This window comes from Solea solea, chromosome 3 (genome assembly GCF_958295425.1).
Source record: "Solea solea chromosome 3, fSolSol10.1, whole genome shotgun sequence".
Lineage (NCBI taxonomy): Eukaryota > Metazoa > Chordata > Actinopteri > Pleuronectiformes > Soleidae > Solea > Solea solea.
Window position 1 is genome coordinate 14852078 of NC_081136.1, and position 17747 is coordinate 14869824.

General features: G+C 40.7%; 1 protein-coding gene across 1 annotated transcript; it reads right to left on the bottom strand.

Moving 5' to 3' along the window:
• Nucleotides 1–640: 640 nt before the first annotated feature.
• Nucleotides 641–3812, bottom strand: LOC131456759 (caspase activity and apoptosis inhibitor 1). Its single transcript, XM_058625373.1, has 6 exons — nt 3622–3812; nt 2474–2668; nt 1702–1786; nt 1540–1597; nt 1372–1439; nt 641–1261 (listed from the first exon to the last, which is right to left on the bottom strand). The coding sequence occupies exons 1-6, from the start codon at nt 3724–3726 to the stop codon at nt 777–779; spliced, it is 996 nt and encodes a 331-aa protein (XP_058481356.1). The 5' UTR covers nt 3727–3812; the 3' UTR covers nt 641–776.
• Nucleotides 3813–17747: the final 13935 nt, after the last annotated feature.

Sequence of the window (17747 nt, forward strand, 5' to 3'; positions counted from 1 at the left end):
AAGTAAATTGGCAGATGAGCAAGTGATTCAGTTTATATCAGGATGTTTGTGTAGCCAGACATTTTGTTCCCTTTTTAACAGATGGAGACATTTTATATCCATGCTATAAACTGGACGTAGCCATCAGAAAATGCAAATATGGAAGACGTGGCAGAAGATGGTATTAGTATGTATGCTTCAGCCTGACAAGTCAAACAGGTGTTCAGTGAAGAAACATTGTCTTAATGACAGTACAACACTGCTGCCACCTGCTAAGCTCAGCCTACAGCCATAACATTAGAACCACATTAACCAGCTGTATATATATATATATTACAAGAAAGAAATAATGCACATATATTTGCAGGTGCATAATTAAACAAAAAGCACATCCTGCTGATAAGCATGTATTATCAAGGTTAATTATAATTTCCGCTGTTGCAAATTTATTTTAAATTAATGGATTACTGATATCATTACTATGAAAACTTGACTTTCATGCTTCTCATGACTGAAATGGTGGCAAATAAACTAGCCCTTGGGCTCTCCAGATTTTCTGTTGCAGAGTAATACTGCCATCTAGTGTCTGAGGAAGTGCACTTAACATTTCCTTGTGGCTCTTGCAATTCACATAAGACATCGAGAGTCGAAAAGCAAAACATGTCTTTCAATGTTTAATTTGGCTTTTAACAGTCTGTAACACCATTCCAATATGGAGTAATAATAAAAACATGTTCAAAATCAAACAAGATGCACCATTGTAAACCACACAAGACATAAACAAAAATAAACCATGTTCAGATGTTTTTGGCCACAGAAGTGGTTTTCTTGTCACCTGCTTTCATCAGAGCTTTGATGGCTCTGGCCCTCATTTCCAACTCCAGAAGTGCCAGTTGTTGAATGGACGGCTGACAAGATGCAGGGGCACAGGTTGAAGCTTCAACAGATAAAGTGACCTCTGCAGACTGAGGTGGTGTACTCTCTTTGAGAGCTACCTCTTTACTTGAAGAGGATGAAAGGGCTAAGATCTCACTGACACTTTTGTCTATGTCACTCTGAATGTCTTTCTTTACTTCAGTTGCCGGAGAGTCAATGGGAGGCTCTGGCTGTGCTGGGTCAGGCGTTAAAGACGGGTCAGCGACATTTCCGCTGCCATTTTCTTTTTTTACTGGCTTTTCCACAGCTTTAACAGTCTGCTCCTCTTTGGGTCCTTCTATGTCACTGTCATTAGTGTCTGCGTTTATGCTCAGGACATCACTCTCCTCACCTGAGCCACCACCCTCTGTAAGATAAAATACACCAGTCTTTTTAAAATGTATATGTATCATTCTACGACATTTTTTAATGTTTAATTTCTAACTGTGTGTCAAAAGATTTTTGGCGTGTATTTACCTTGTTTAGTATCCTCACTTTTTGCTGTTTCTTTCAGGCAAGATGTAGAGTCAACATTATTATCTTGTCTTGATGGGAGGAAAAAATAAAATAAGCACACCAGAACACACTATTTTCACTCTAAATTAGAAATTGTACCCTAAAAAAGTTTAGAAAATGTTCACTCACTGGCTTTCCAGGGTCTCTTTAGAGTTTTCATTCCCATTTCCAGATGTCACCTCTTCTCCTAGACACAACATCAGTTTCAAGTGATTGAAAATTCTTTCCTCGCAATGCTGTATTGTTTTAAACGCAGGTGCTTATTTTATAATAATGTGCCTTGTGTCTTACCTGCTAAGATCTGAATCAGATTTCTCTCAGAGATTGGCTCCAGTTGTTCCCAACATAGTTTTTTGATTTCCTCTGAAGTAATTTCCTGTGAAGAAAAGGGTTTTTAAACAGCAACTCTGATGCCAAGTCACTTTCCTCCAAAATAAACAACAAAAGCTGATGATCTTTAGGAGATATTCAGTATATTAAGATGTAAACACTGTAGCGTTAACATTAGCTTTTCACATTTTATAGATTTTTATACAGCTCCACATCTATATTTACAGCTATAGGCAAGTTCCTACCTACAACCAAAACAATTGTCATATTAGCATTACTCTACCTTTCAGTAACACTTCAAAATAACTGGTTTAAAGTCAAATGTGAATATTTGAACAAATAACTGAACAAACCTTTTCAAGATATTATAACAATTGCACATCTTGTTGAAATTCAGTGCAAAAATTGCACATCTTGTTGAAATTCAGTGCAACAACATGACCTTGGTCACATGTCTTCCAGCATTAGTTTGGAAGACTGCACGTCGCAGTAAATGAAGTGAGGTCCATAAAAAAGGCAAACAAATGTCCGTTTGAAATTCACTGCAAAATTCTTGAATGTTTGTAATAAAATGATGCAGACCAATTAGTCAGACTGGCGAAGATACACCTGTGACCTTTAGTCAACAAATGCTATTTCAGTCAAGACATTTTTATTAAGACTGCAGATTTTTCTTTATAATAATATTTAGAGTTCACAGCTTAAAAGAGGAATTAGTTTGCTTCCCAGTCACCTTCAGCTCATCAGGCAGCATCTTGTGCAGCTTCTTCTCCCCCAGAACGCGGAAACACTGCTCTAACATCTCGTGCTTTTCAGCCACATAAGAAGTGATGGGTCGAAATGGCAGGTTCAGGTCCAGTCCCCCCTCTTCAATGTCACTGCTGACCCTGTCCAGCTCTGCGTCAGCAAGTTCATCCTTGGAGTCCAGCTTCAAAGAAACAAGTTACTAAATCAATGTGTCGAGGTAACATGTTGTAAACAATTAATGAAACGGTATTGAACAATCAATTATCACAAGAACTTTGAATTCAGTATTGACTCTCATTAAGATGTTTCATATCTGCTTTATTATTATTCACTGTATTGACTAACAGTGATAAATTAAAGTCTGCTCTATATATCGAACAACACAAAGAACCAAAGGCCCAATAATAATAATAACAATAATAATAATAAACAATATTCTATAATAATTACACTTATTCCAACTTTAGAATTTTGTCGTGACTGAGAAACTACACATACATAGCATTGTGCATATTCTTGTATTTAGGCCTGAAATAATTGGTCAAAAATCGATGATTAAATTAATCAACTACTTATAATTGAGAATTCATTGTTAATGAAAGACTTAGAACACGTTTTTATTTTTAATTTTCAGCTTCTTAAATGTGAATATGTTCTGGTTTCCTTGATCCATATAACAAAGAAATAATTCAATCTGAATAATTTTATGGACAAACAAGACATTTGAGAACATAATTTCCACGTTTGAAAAACACAGATTAATATGTTTTAACATGTTATGGCCGTAACAGATTATTCGATTATGAAAATAAACGTGAGTTGCAGCTCTACTTGCATTTATTGTCAGTTAAATGATTTTAATTTTTTTCTGTTTTGTTACCATTCTTTATCTGTTTGTGTATACACTTTGTGTTGCTGAATAAAGCTTAAGAAACTGTTACTAAAATGTCCCTGTTTAACTCAACCATGCCTTATTATAAGCTTAGTTTGCCTTGTGTTGGCACGGTTTTAGGGAAACATTTGAATTCTTACATACAACACGTCACCGCAGTGTTCGTTAAGTTCACCTAAACACCGCCTACTGTATTATGTATACAAAACATGATTAGCATGAAGCTAGCTTGATTATCTCACCTGCACGTTTGGTTCCTTGCTTCTACGTTCATCTTTGTCACGTCGTTCCTCTGACTGTGTGTGTTTCCTCTTCTTTTCTCCGCTAACTGGTTTCTTTTTAAGCATTTTGAGGCAAACGGCGCAGGTTGTTCTTTATAAAATTGTTTGCTCTTTCACTCACAAGACAAATGTGAATGTCGCGGGGAGTACGACGTCATTGGCCAGCGCCGCCTTTTACTTTTACATATCGGAGGTCCTTAATTACCGCCACCTGTTGGGCTGGCGTGCTACTGCCTGCATGTCTTGGATGGACAGACTCTTTCTTTTCTGCTTTAAAACAGCAAAAGTGTAACAGATTTAAAAAAAATTACATTTAAAAAATTAAAAAAAAAATTAAAAAAGACCAGCAGTATCAAATGAGAACTTATTTTAAGCACTAATTCATGTATCTATTTCAATATTCATGTATCTAATTTCTCGTTTACCTCCCGTTTAGATCACCCATTAGTATTGTAGTCTCCAGGGTTTTCCTTCGTGACGTCCTTTTTTTGTTTTGTTTTACATAATACCAGCCAATTGTCTGCTAAAACAGTAGTTGGATGGGATTTAGGCTGGTGGGTTGCTTTCTTTGATTATGTTTTTTATCCTGTGAAGCATTTTAACTGAGATGCACTGCCTTATATGAAAAGTAATCTAGAAAGTTTAACTGAATGATTGACTGATTAGTAATGATCCTATTTCTTGTATTTTCATTATTATTAATTAAGTCACCTTCTAGCCACAGCAACAAACCCTGTCAGTGCTGTTATTCTGTGAATCTCACAGCTGCACGTCCATTCTTTCCTTCACATCTACAGGTGCTGCTCCTGATGTGACCTCTCGAGCTATTGCTAGAAGTGGTCATTCAAACTGTATCCCATACATTTTTCCCATCAAAGTCACCTGAGATTATCAGTGACTGCTGTGCGTCACACAGTTTTGCCATCTCCCAGGTTTCTGCTGCATCACCACTTCGTCAGATTCACTGTCGCAGAAACCCTCGAACTTGTGCAGCAGCTAATCTGCATTGTTTGTGTTTTCGCATTTTCAATTAGACAGCACCGTCCACACGTTCGCTAATTTAAGGATGTTGTGATTGTAACACACAGGACATTCATGAATCCACATTCACCATATTAACTGTAACTCAACCTTTAACTAATTACTTGTGTGTTAGGATTTGTTTTGACATTGTTTGATTAATATGTAGAGGAAATACTTTTACCAGAGTGTAATAAGATAAGGTTTAAATTGCGAGAGATCACGGCGGCTCATGATAATATGTGTAAACAGTACATTAGGAGTGAAATATTATGACACACAGGTAAAGATATTCCACCATGATGTTATCAAATCAATGAAGACAAATGTAATAACAGTTAATATGAGTGGGTTGAAACAATTACATAAACCTGCAAATTATTGAGATACCTCTTTCTTGTCACTGAAATAAAATAGCCTGAATATCTTCTTAATAGCACATATTCTATAAACAGGACATTCTAATAATGCGTGGCTGCGCCTAACCCCACAGTTTATGTGCAGCAGAAATAGTTTAAATTTAACCAGTAAACAAGTCAATACTCTCTTCAGCATATCTGGCCTGAGACACAGGTTTCAAGGTGGTGACGACAGAAGCAGGCTGTAAATCACTCTAATTGGCTTCCCCGCCTGTGCCTGAAATAAGGCGGGAGCCAAACGCAATGGCTGCCTGGGCGCCATGGCGACAGATGTCTGCACATAACGCTGGTTGTTATCCTGATGCCATCCGCCAAATTATGCAGCGGATATGGTGGGAGGTGTGCATCGATCACAATAACGTCACAGTGTTTCCTTTGCAACATCTGCTCCCATGTGTCTGGATCTCACCTCGTTAAAAGGGCAATGATGGAGCTGGCTCTGTTGACGGGGACGCTGCATTAGAGAGTCATGGAAAAAGATCAGAAAAAACATCTACATTTGGTACGTGCACGTAAACTCTGATATACACATATAGTCGAACTAATTCTCACCAAATGATTCTGCATCGCGATGAAAGACAATCCTGCTCACAACAGCACATTCAATAAGTGTTTTAAGATTCTCACTTTGTCCTCAAATGAGTATCTGTTACATACACATCCCAGGCCCCGTCGTGTAACGACAAAATGCAGCCAATCAAGACATTTATAGTGCCGAGTTGAACGTTTTTTTTCTCATTTCATTTAGTTTATCTGCATAAAACGACAACTCACTCACAGAGAAAATGTTCAATTAAAGAAAGCGAGAGAAAAATGTGTGAGAAAAGAGTGGAAATTAATGTTGCATGTGGGTATGTATGTATGTGTACAGTGCCATGGATGTACGTAAATAGAAGCTTGTATATTTAATATAATTAATACAATTGTGAGGTGTCTATGGGTGAGAGAGTAATTTTTTATGATTAGTTGAGAGAGTGGATGACCTTGGGAAACAAAGTATTCATCAGTCTGGGGGCAAAAGGTCAAACAGGCAATGGCTGGTTATGTCTTCACACATTTCTCGAGTAAATTAAATCAAATCCACGTGCAGCTATGTAATGTTTGCACTTTCAAAGCAGCAGTGGAAGCAGTTGTGATAATGACAAGGTCAACAGGTTCAAAGAAGCCACTCAAATCTGTTGTTTTCAAAATAAAACAACAGGTTCAACTCAACTTAGAGCAAATAAATCAAACTATTCACCTGTCAGTTTCACTCCTTCCAGCCTCATCTCACAGATTTCAACATCGCTCCTGTAAGGAACTGTCAGGTATACGTGTCAACAAGACGACTTTCTCCAATCAACACCTGTTCAAACCAACCCGCTGAATGTGTGCTGCTTTGGTGTAAAATAAGTTTTTTTGCCAAATGTGAACATCTGTGCAATTTGATACCACAGTTCAGCGGCACACACTGAGGTGATCATTTCATATAAAGCTGTGCCTTTTTCTTTTCTTCCTAAAACCAAAACACAGAGAAGATCAGAACATTTTTTTTTTTTTAAACTGCACAGAGAACGAGTTTTATTTATATGAGTAAACATTATATGAAGATGGAACTTGGTATAATTGGAAATGCGTCCATCCCATGACTCAGTCAGTACTTACATAAGCATCTTCTTTGTTCCACAGGGCTTACTGACGTGTTCTCTGCCAGCAATGACACTATCTTTTATGTATAAACAAATGTCCATTACAGGCCACACAGTGGCGCATGTGGCTAGCACTGTTGACTCACCAGCAAAAGGGTTGCTGGTTCGCATCCCTGTCTGGGCTTTTCTGTGAATGAAAGAATGAATGATTGTTCGTCTCTCTATGTTGGATGGATAAATTGGTAGACGATAAATGAAGGTCCGTCACATTCAAACTGCCAATTTAGTCAACACAGGCTTGAATCAAAGGTATACTTGTATACTTAAGTCGACAACGAACATGAACAATAAAATACCCACAGACCAGAAGTCTGACTTCTTTTGGAATGAAGTCTGCCAAAAACTCAGAAAACTCCAACTCTGGAGGGCGATAGACAACCACACACAAAACAGGACGTGCAAAATAAACCTTCAAAATCAATCATTCCTGTTCATGAAGCCCAAACAGAGGCAGAATGATTACATAGATCACTGGTTTCAGAAATAGACGTGTAAAACTCTGATCAGTTTCTCTGTCTTTCATTCACTCAGAGAGATTCTTACTCAGGATGGCTGATCTAATCCCACTAATGACAATACACTGTGTGTCCACTATTGGTGTTTAAGAAGGATGGGCAACATGCAGAGGGCAGCTTCACTATCACTAAATAGTGTCTGTGCAAAAATAACATTAACATTGTAGTAAAAGTCAATGCTTCCTTCTCTCCATCCATCCATCCATCCACAAATATTATTTATTTGAGGGTCACATATTGCAGGGGCGACACACACACACACACACACACACTAGAATAAACAACCATTCACACTTATGGTCAATTTAAACTCTGACACAATGCTCTGCACTTAAAGATCCATGTCTAAGGCACACAGAGTAAAAGAATATGCCTCTATGCCAAAGCTCTGCTGTCGCTGGGCTTGTGATTCAGACGATTTTAATTTTTTTTAATTTCCTGTGTTTAATAATGACAACAAGGTGGAAACAGATGTAGCTTTGATAGTTGTTTACTTGTAAAACAAGAATAACGGAGGAGATTGTGTTTCCATGGTAAGATTAAATGTCTCCCGGAACAATTACAGTAGAAAGCTCATTGGCTACACGCTGGATAAGTATTCACATTCATCAGTTTTCATTCATCTTCTTAAAAACAAGTAATTGCACCATATATAAGAGTGGCGCTGACTAATGGCACTTTAGAATAAATTGCCTTTCTTTGGCTCTCGCGCTCCCTTCATTCAGCAAGTTGTGTTTCTAACTTAAATATCAATTGTTCTCAATTAAGAGGCAGCTTCCTCCCCGGTGCTGCTCTGCAGCTTGTCAGAGGACTGCAAAAACATGGCGGTGTGGACGCCGCAGTCGCCTTGGGTAAAGAAAGCTAGAGGTGTGTATTAAAAATCTATTCATGGTATCACTCTGAGGTGCAGAAGCACTGCAGCTAATCAGCAAACCCAGTCGTTGGCCGGATTCAAATCAGGTAAACACTTCGACACTGTTGTACGAAGGCAGAGACTCCACTGTGGTCTGTATTAGTCTAGTTTAGTTAGTTTAAGGTGTTTCAAGTGTACAGACTTTTTGAACATTTTAAGGGCAAGTTAAGTTAAGACATCACTTTTAAAGGTACAGTGCAGTGTGTGATTTGTGATGTTGGCGTGATTATTGTAAAGAGAATTCTTTTTTTTTTTATGCTGCATCCCCATCTGTCAGGAGAGAGAGTTTTCTGTGTATACACCAGCAGTGACAAGAAGCATCTCTTCCATCATACTGCTGAGTGAGCAGGTTTTTTTTGTGCAGTAGAATTCTCTTCAGGAACTTCACGCGGACGCTCCTTTGTGTTTTTGTACAAAAAACACTGCTGTCGCCGCCGTCTGTCTTGCCATAAGATGAGTCACTCGCTGCATGCAGCATTGCGGGGAAAACTCATTTGCCTACTGACCATGGTAAGTGTGGAAACAAGGACATGAGAACAGCAGCTGTCTTTTGTGAGTTCTACTCTTCTTTGCAAGAGGAACAGACAGCGCGGAGCATCAAGGCGGTCTGTGCAGTCGTTCGGGGGTAAAGGAGTGACTGTTTGGGGTTTTTTATCACCTGGAGCAGCCCCCCCCTCACAATACTGAGGGCAGCAGTCGGTTGGTTAGACAGTCTGGGAATCTGCTGATACAGGCACAGAGAAGGACAAGAGAACACTGGGAGGCAAAGTCAAGGCACGTGTTGGTGTGTATGGAGACATACCAGTCTATACTGCGATGTTCTATTACACAATGTAATCGTTTTAATATGGCTGCAGTAAATATCTGCAAGGAACAAAATAACAATAATAATAATAATAATAAACCTAGATAATAAAAAAGAACATTTGAAAAGTGAACTGAATTGAAACAATTGATGAAACAATTTCAACTGAAGATCTACCTAAATTCGGACTCTATTCAGATTCAATACTTGTTACGGATTTCTGAGTTGTTATCAACAAGTGAGTTTGTTCACTTGCCAGGGGAGAAGTTCCTTGAAACATGAGTGAACCTTGTGGAATATTCAAAAGTTTCAAATGCTGCTTACTAAAATTAATGTCCATGAAATCAAACTCATTATCGGTTGCTTTATTTTGCACAGTAGCCACATTAATTAATTAAAATCGGCCATTTCTGTCAGCGTGCACATGATGGACTCCCAAATAAAACTGCAGTATGCAGTTCAGCATCCACTAACACACATTTATTCTGTGGTGGTAAATAGCGTTTACAGTCTGTCCACAACAGACAGAAAGATGTACGCAGCAGACACATGACTGCAGAGTGTCCGCTGTGATATTGATTTACACTTATTACCAAACCAACTGCATATCCAACAACCTGCGACCCTGACAGAAATCTGCAGCATTACAACTTCAGGGTCAAGACGGAACAAACCAGCTCCAGATTTACACTGACGTCCTTGAAGTGCTCAGAATCAAGGAAAGTTTCGAGATTTACATTTCCATGGCAACTGAGTCATCTCAGTGTGCGTTAGAGGGCTGTGCAATTTGGTCTAGAGTGTCAGACGACGAAAGTAAGTGGACCTTGACTTGAGTCAATTTCAGCTTTAGTTTCCAAGGTCAAGAATAAAGGAACAATATACGTGTATTTCTTTTAATCACTTTCGGGTTTGGATGTGGTTTTATGTTGCCATGTTTTGGCTAAACCGACAGTAATATTAAAGGAGACTGTGTGTTGATGTTTTGATGTGTAAAACTATACTTACGGATGGGTAAAGTATTTATCTCTGTTTTTAGGAACACGTATGGACTCTACCTCTCCCACATATGCAACCTCACAAAGTTTTTTCTCTTAAGAGTCGGTGCACATTTACATTTATGCATTCAATCCAAAGCAGAACTCATCCGGAGAATATCCACCTTAAATCTAAGCTGTACCCCAGTGTGCATTTCACATTAACCAGTCAAGTGATGCCAGTCATTCTCATATTCCAACTGTCACCACAGCCGTGTTTCCTCTGGGAAAAGCCTCTTGTGCTGCAAGCCTTGAAAATTGTTTAGTAAATAAGATAAAGAAAAAAAGTGCATTTCTTCACAGGACAGACAGGGAGATGAAAACAATGCCGCGTCTCGTCTGCACACATTCATGCGGGAGCAACTCGGGAAATAAGCCGCGTGTGAGGGGGTGTTTGTGGAAAAAGGAGGCGGGGACAGAACTCACCCCCATCATGCACTCCTGCGGAGAAAGAGCAATGAAATTTGAAGCTTCTTTGGAGTGCAACCCACAGCTCACCGGCAAGGTTCCCAAGAGCTGTGCTGTGTGTGTTTGACTTTGAGTGAATGAACAGGCAGGGAGAGAGAGAGAGAGCCTAGCAGGGTGAGATGAGGACCAGGCAGTGGAAGGGATTTGGTCTTCCTCTCACCTTTGATTCAATAATTGAGGGCTAAGATTGGGAGGGAAAGTGACAGGCTCCAGGCTCTTGAGATCAAACCCCATCGCCTTCCACAATTCTGAGGAACTGGTTCATTCCCAGAACACTCAGCCTGGGTTCAACCCACACATTTCTGCTGTAATAGAGAGCAGAAGTGCAGAGAGATGTGTTCCTTGTTATCACCTTGCATGGGGATTGTCTCGCACTGTAGACTCACCACCTGGCTGTCCTCTTCAGCCAAAGACGGAGCAACCTTTCAGGAACAAAAGTATCTGCAAAGAGATGGATAATGAGAAGAGGTTAGAGATTAGTGACGCGAACAAACTTCACAGCTGTAGTAAGACATCTCCCATTTCTGCAAACCCTTACTTGTTACAAAATCGTAAAACTGAAACTTTCAACAGTATCTCAAATAAGCACACGTCAAACCTTGAAGCAGATGAGCTGCAGCAGCAGGTGACCACCTGTGTAGCTAATAAAGTGGTCGCTGAGTGTACCTCGACTTCAGTTCAACATTGTGGCCCGCACACACAGGCAAGTGCAACAAACAGAGATGTTTACATTTCCTCACAAATCACAGCGAACATGTTATCAATGACGTATTCCTGATTCTGATTCACTGACCACATTTACCGCATTCACGATCTTCACTATCAGTTTTTCTCAGTCGCTTTGGTGCTTTTCTCAGATGAGAATGAAAATTCTCAGAACTATTAGTTCAACCTCCACAACATTTAGTCATTTGTGCACATCATAGTAGCAAGTTCTCCTTCCTGGACATGCATCAGTTGCTTTCATACAATTCTCTGCCGTTTTATAACATTATCATTTGCTTATGTCATGTCAGTCATGTCAGAATATTCATTCCCAGTAAAACTAATATTCTTCATTTCATTGCTTGAGTCATTACATACCTTTCTTTATAATTTTTTCCTGGAAATGTCTCCTAAATTGAACAATTGCTCTTCATCTTTCACTAACGAGGAGGTGTAACCAATGACAAGCCACTTGTTGAACCCTCACTTGTCAGACAGATAGGAAATGTCTGGATGTGCTGGAATGATTGACCTATATTCAGTAACAATATGTACTATTACGTTGTTCTTCGTTTGTGCACAGCTCTACCAAAAGGGTGTTTCTTATGTTTGTTCTAAATAAGTGACTGTAGTGTGTTTTTCGTTCGCACAATGCTGGAGAACAATGCAAAGAGCACACGCAGTAAAAATGTGGAACATTCAGTGTCTTGCTCGTGGAGGAGAGACATAAATTGGACGACAGCAAATGTAGCCACAGCGGAAGTTCGACTCGCTGCTCTTTGATGTCGTCGTGCTGCACTGTGGCTTCTCACTTACTCCCCTAACTACAGTAAATGTGTAACTTTACTGTAGTTTTCTGTACAAGTCGTGTATATTGCTGTCTTGAGCATTTTCAGGTCGTGTCACCGAGCTCTGACCTTTTTTTCTTTTTTGCATTGAAAAACACTGAGAGAATAGAATGTCATAATGAAAACTTGACAAAAACCATTTGACTATCTCGTTCATAAACGATGGTGTCGAGACTTCTCATTTTGATGACACTGGCAGTTTCATTGACATGAATACTTGTGTGCATACTTTAGTGACGTGCTTTTGCAGGTTATCCACTAGGTTTTGCAGTTTGCACTAGTTGTTTTGAGAAATGCACTAACTGCTGTGCAAATGTTAACAGTGATGTGAGAAAAGCACCAAAGCGACTGAGGAAAAACTGCAGTCACCTTAGATAGAGGTAGATTAGGTAGATGGAGAGAGAGAGAGATAGATAGATCGATAAAAAGATAGATAAAATGATTAAATAAATAAATGAGGATAAATGAAACACAGAAAATACAACTATACTGTACAAAATGCATTACTGCATTAATAAAAATGTGTGTGTGTGTGTATGTTTTTGATGAGGAATATCAAAGTACTGTAGCTCTCAAGCAACAAGCTGTGCAGCAAATGCTAAGTATGATTGACAGCAGCCAAGACTGATATATCTGTGCTATTTCCAACTGTCACAGTGATATTTACAGTCACATAATCCCTGGATTTATCCACGACTCATTTTTGGAAGCAGTTTTCTTTCCCGATCTCTTAAGACTCTCTGAGGAGAAATCTGAATCAGATAAAAATCTGATTTAAAAAAAAAAAAGAAAAAGAAAAGAAGAAATAATAACAAAAAAAGTCAGGAATTTAAAATAAAAAATAAAAATAAAACATAGGCCTATAACAACCACAAACACACTTTCAAACGCTTGAGTTTACAGTCTGAGGTTTATCTGTCTTAAATGCAGACCTGACTCTCTCTTGATTTCCATAGATGGCACTGTTTCATTGCGGAAGAGACAGACTGGCTCTTTGCTGCCCAGAAACAATGATGCAGTGGCAGATGATGTCATGCTGTGAAAAGCATGGACACCGAAACTCTGTCACCCAGGACATGTGTTGTTTAAATGACAATACAATCGGGACGGAAAACACAACACTTCAATTATGTTTTAGTGATTACAGTTTTTGCCTGTGCTTTGTTCCACCCAAGTATGTTGGTATTTTTTCTTTTACATTATACAATAATTCTATTACATTTAGCCTGTAAAAGCACCACTTCAATCAGGGTCGACACTGTAGATTCTTTATAGAGATGCTGATCCTTTTGTTGAGTCTGCCATTTAATATGAACATTATCTGACATAATCATAAAAGTGAGCTGTGCTCTGGCTTTGCAAACTAATGAGCAGTCATGTAGTCTGAGACAATTTAGAGCGAGCAGTAATCAAATTTGTCATTTACTCCCCGGTTATTGTTCAGCCCCAAAGACAAGATATTAATGTGTAGCGTGAATGTGACAAAACGAACTCCCATTGTGAAGCCGCAAGATTTGACCAGTGCCACATAGTACTATTGCAATGTGTAAACCTTCTATTTACTCATGGAAAAGCACCCGGGGCCACGGTAAGAGTCATTCAGGGACTGAAGTGTTTATTCCGTCTGTCAAGTTCCGCGATACATTGCTTGATCTCTGTGGATTTAAAGCGCGCACTGAACTTTGACGGCATGAAACACTTTTTCAGAAGCTTTTTCCTGCCACCCTGGCGGTGTAAACAACCGAGTCAAGTGGCGTCCAGCGCTCTATCAACACACAGATTACGCTATACAGAGGCATTAGGGTGACATAGGCCGGAGCTGGGACTGTGGCGTCTGCACAGTGTCAGCGACTGTCATGCATGCGCCGTCAAATCAGCTGCCCTTCAGCTCTTTGATTGGGGAACAAAAGAGCCTCCACTCAGCAGGCTGATGGCTGATTATGGATGACAATAACATTTCAAAAGCATCATGTGTCCTGAATATGACAAAGCACTGGGGGTGGTCTGCTGCAAACCCCCGAACTGTTTTTCCAACATCAACTGAGCGCCGCAGAACTTCAAAATGCAACACGTCAGTGATGCTTTAACTATTAATGTTCCTCTGTGAACCATCATCATCCATCACCAAGCTCTTACCTGTCTCTCCTCTTCCGGCTCACACCTGTGCTCTGGACAAACGAGCTCCCAGGGGTGCAGCCCGTCTATCCCACCAATATCAGCCTCTATTCGGACTATTCTTCACTGCCGGGCTCAGATGAAACAACACCATATTTGAGCACAGCTGAGAAATCAATATCCGGGGTGGATATAAATGCAGATCATGACTTGCCTCACGAGTGAAATTAAAGACTTCTCAAGTGAAGGCAAAGGGTAGCCGGCTCGACCTTAACTAGCTCATCATTATTATTTTGCCCACATATTCCAATCGGAATTGCAGATACGATATGTGTCCATCCATCTGAGAGAAGCACGCACACCGTGACAACCAGCCACATACATTGAACATATTGGCAGGCTATTAAGAAACCAGATAATACTCCACTGCACCACATGTTTCAAAAACTCACATGGAGCCAATCGCAGTCTGGAGCTCCTGTAGTGGCCCCATCACACTGACCCTGAGGTGTAAAATGCAGATGTCTGAGGTGTGGAAATGTTTCCCGGCAGGCGATATCCACCGCGGCGTCCAGCGTGTGACTACACCTGTCTGTTTTTCCACACACAGGACATTGAATGTGTTCCCAGACGAACGACTGTGGTGTGGACCGGCTTTTCTTTGTCTTACAGGTTGGGAAATCCAATTTAAGCTACTTTAATAGTCCCGCTAGGGGCAATTAGTTAAGACAAGGCATGATAAAGACCACGAAAACACAAAAGCAACATAAGGTGCCAGTCGTTGATAAAAAAAAAAAAAGCATCATTAAACAATACAATGCTCACTCACGTCTCCCATTGTCTTTGGAGGCTGGAACCAATCCCAGGGTGAAAGACGGCGTACACCGTCCATCCACTGTCACATTCACACCTCAGGTCAATTTAGAGTCTCCAATTCCCCTAAATAATCTGCATGTTTTTGGACTGCGGGGAGAAGTCAGAGAGAACTCACACACACACGTACAAACTCCACACAGAAAGGCCCTCAGTAAATCCGGGATTTGAACCAGTGACCTTCTTGTTGGGAGGCAGCAGTGCTATCCACTACTCTGCTGTGCGACCCACCATACAATATGAAAAAAAACAATAAAAACAAGTGCAAAAAGATATATATAGTGACTTTAAAATGGGTCTCATACATACTATATATCAACCACACAATGTTCACGGCTGCACTGTCGTGAAAACAGCGTAAAAAAAGAAATTTTTGTTCGAAAAACATGCATCTGATTTAAACAACAACAACAACAACAACAACAGGTGCTGCCGTCTTATGTGATTCAGCTTTAACATGCATCTCTGGACACAACAGGGATCATTGCACTAAGAAAGGATTCCTCTCCAGCCAATTTCAGCAGTCCATTATGAGTTTAAAAATGCTAAAAGAGTAATGGTGCGAAATCCTTCCTGGTACGGCTGTGGCTCTGGGGCAAAAAAAGTCATTTCATAACAGGAGGATCGGGGGATTGATCCCCGACTCCCTCAGTCTACATACAAATGAATCCCTGGGTGAGACACTTAAACCCAAATTTGCCTAATATATACAGCCACTGGGTAGCATGGGTGGGGGGGATGCATCGGGAAGGGCATCCGGCATTTAAAAGATAAAAAGCCAAATCAATAAAGTGGAAAAAAAGACATCTACTGTGGTAAGACCAAAACTTTGGAGGAGCTGAAGTGGAAAAAAAGTGATGTCGTTCTTCCTTCTCCTCTATTTGTAATCATCTGGCTTTTACATTATCTTGTCTTCTTTCTTCTATGTCTATGACTTTTTTCATTAAGTGTTAAGTGGCTTTTGCCTCCGTGTCTCCCTTGTCCCTGCCTTTGAGTATCACAGGGTTTTTATTTGTTGTGACTGTGACATTTTACCATGTCTCATTGAGTCCGCGTGACATTTGACGACAGGAAACACAATATGCTTTAAGTGTAAGTAAGTGGGGCTCACTGTGCCACTGACAGCTGATCTGCACGGATGACGATTTTAGGGCCTCAACAGGAGCAGCACGTTTTGCACACTTACAGGCGGACACAATAACAAAGAGCAGGAAACAAAAGAGGTTTTATATGTCACAATATCCATAAAATAGTACAGAAGGTTAAATGTGCAGCATTTAGCGATTGAAAAAGGGGGGCGTGTGATCCAGTTACATCTTCAGCCACATGTGACGACTCCATGTTCCTTAATAAGATTGTGAGGCAAAGTCTTTAAGGTTCAGGTGTTTTTTGTAAATTGGTCCACAGTGATGGTGCCGCAAAGTTTAATGTTTAAAGTCCTGAGAGTGAAGATCATAATCAACGAATGGTCAGGTCTCAGACTAACAAAGGCCTTGGATTACAACCAACTGGTCGGCGACTGTATGTCACCACCAGCTGAGCAGCTGGGCGCCGCCCTCACCTCGTCTTTGCCGCAGCATCCTCACCTATGCCCTTGTGTCCTACACCACTTGGCACGACCCACTCATTAGCGGGTCCCTGAGTCTAAACCTGCCATCTGTCCCAAGGCTAAGGTTCAGATGCCCCCCCCCCCCCCCCTCCATCCCCCGCCGCGGCCTGCTGCACTCGCCGGGGCCCCTAGCAGTCGAGGTGCCGCCGAGCAAAAGGTGACATTTTCTAACTTTCTGTCTCTCTCACTCAACTTCAACTCCAGTCACGTCCAGGTTAAGTTTATTCTGAGAAAGCGTGGATCCAAGTGAGGCATCGCTCTGCCAACACCGACTACAAACAGAGGTGGAGAGTGTTTGCTTGTGTTTGTTCACTTTGTTTACAATATAAAGAGGGAGCAGGGGAGAGTGTGTCTGCGTCAGAGTCTCAAATCAGCAGCAGCTGGCTTTGAACGTCTCACTGTGTGCTTCCGTATGCAAGCACACGCTCCCTGTGCACTTTTCCTCTTGTACCCACAGGCAGTGTTTGCAGGGGAAGATGAGAATGGCCAGGAAGATGTTCAAAATAAACTGTATTTTTTTTTCCCCTCCTTTCTCTAAAACACTTTTTCCAGGGGGCACCGGGACTTGATAGAGATGTGCAAGTCTAGCTCCGCATGACAATGTTCACTGCTCTCCTCTGAAAGTCACTGAGAAAGACAGAGGAGCGGTGAGGAGAGAGGAGCATCAAGAGCGGTGGGAGGAAAAGAGTGAGAGATGCTAGACAGTGCCGCAGCTCTCCTGTCAGAGCCTGAAGCCTGACGCTCATCTCATGTGTCACCCAGACTGAAATTAGGACGGGCTCCGACAGCCGTAAATCTGGCCTCGTCGACTGTTGCGGCTACAAATGAAATTCCGCCGTTTAATCACCTTAAATGTCCTTTCTCTACAGGTACGTCTTTTCCCGACTGGTCTTAAACTGAAATAACATTTCACAAAGGATGTGGGAAATGCGCTTTAAGGGACAGCTCTTAAAGAAAACTTGCGTTTCTCTCCCTCGCTCCATTAGAAGAGACAGTTATCCGTTTCTTTTCAATCACAGCGATGACAGATGAACGCTTCCTTGCAGGAAATATCTGTGCTGTGTTGACATTTACA

Excerpts from the sequence above, each read along its gene's own strand:
- LOC131456759 (XM_058625373.1), bottom strand. The coding sequence starts at position 3,726 with ATGCTTAAAAAGAAACCAGTTAGCGGAGAAAAGAAGAGGAAACACACA. Across the intron at positions 2,669-3,621 it reads GCAAGGAACCAAACGTGCAG|CTGGACTCCAAGGATGAACT; the intron begins GTGAGATAATCA and ends GTTTCTTTGAAG. Across the intron at positions 1,262-1,371 it reads AAGTGAGGATACTAAACAAG|AGGGTGGTGGCTCAGGTGAG; the intron begins GTAAATACACGC and ends TTTATCTTACAG.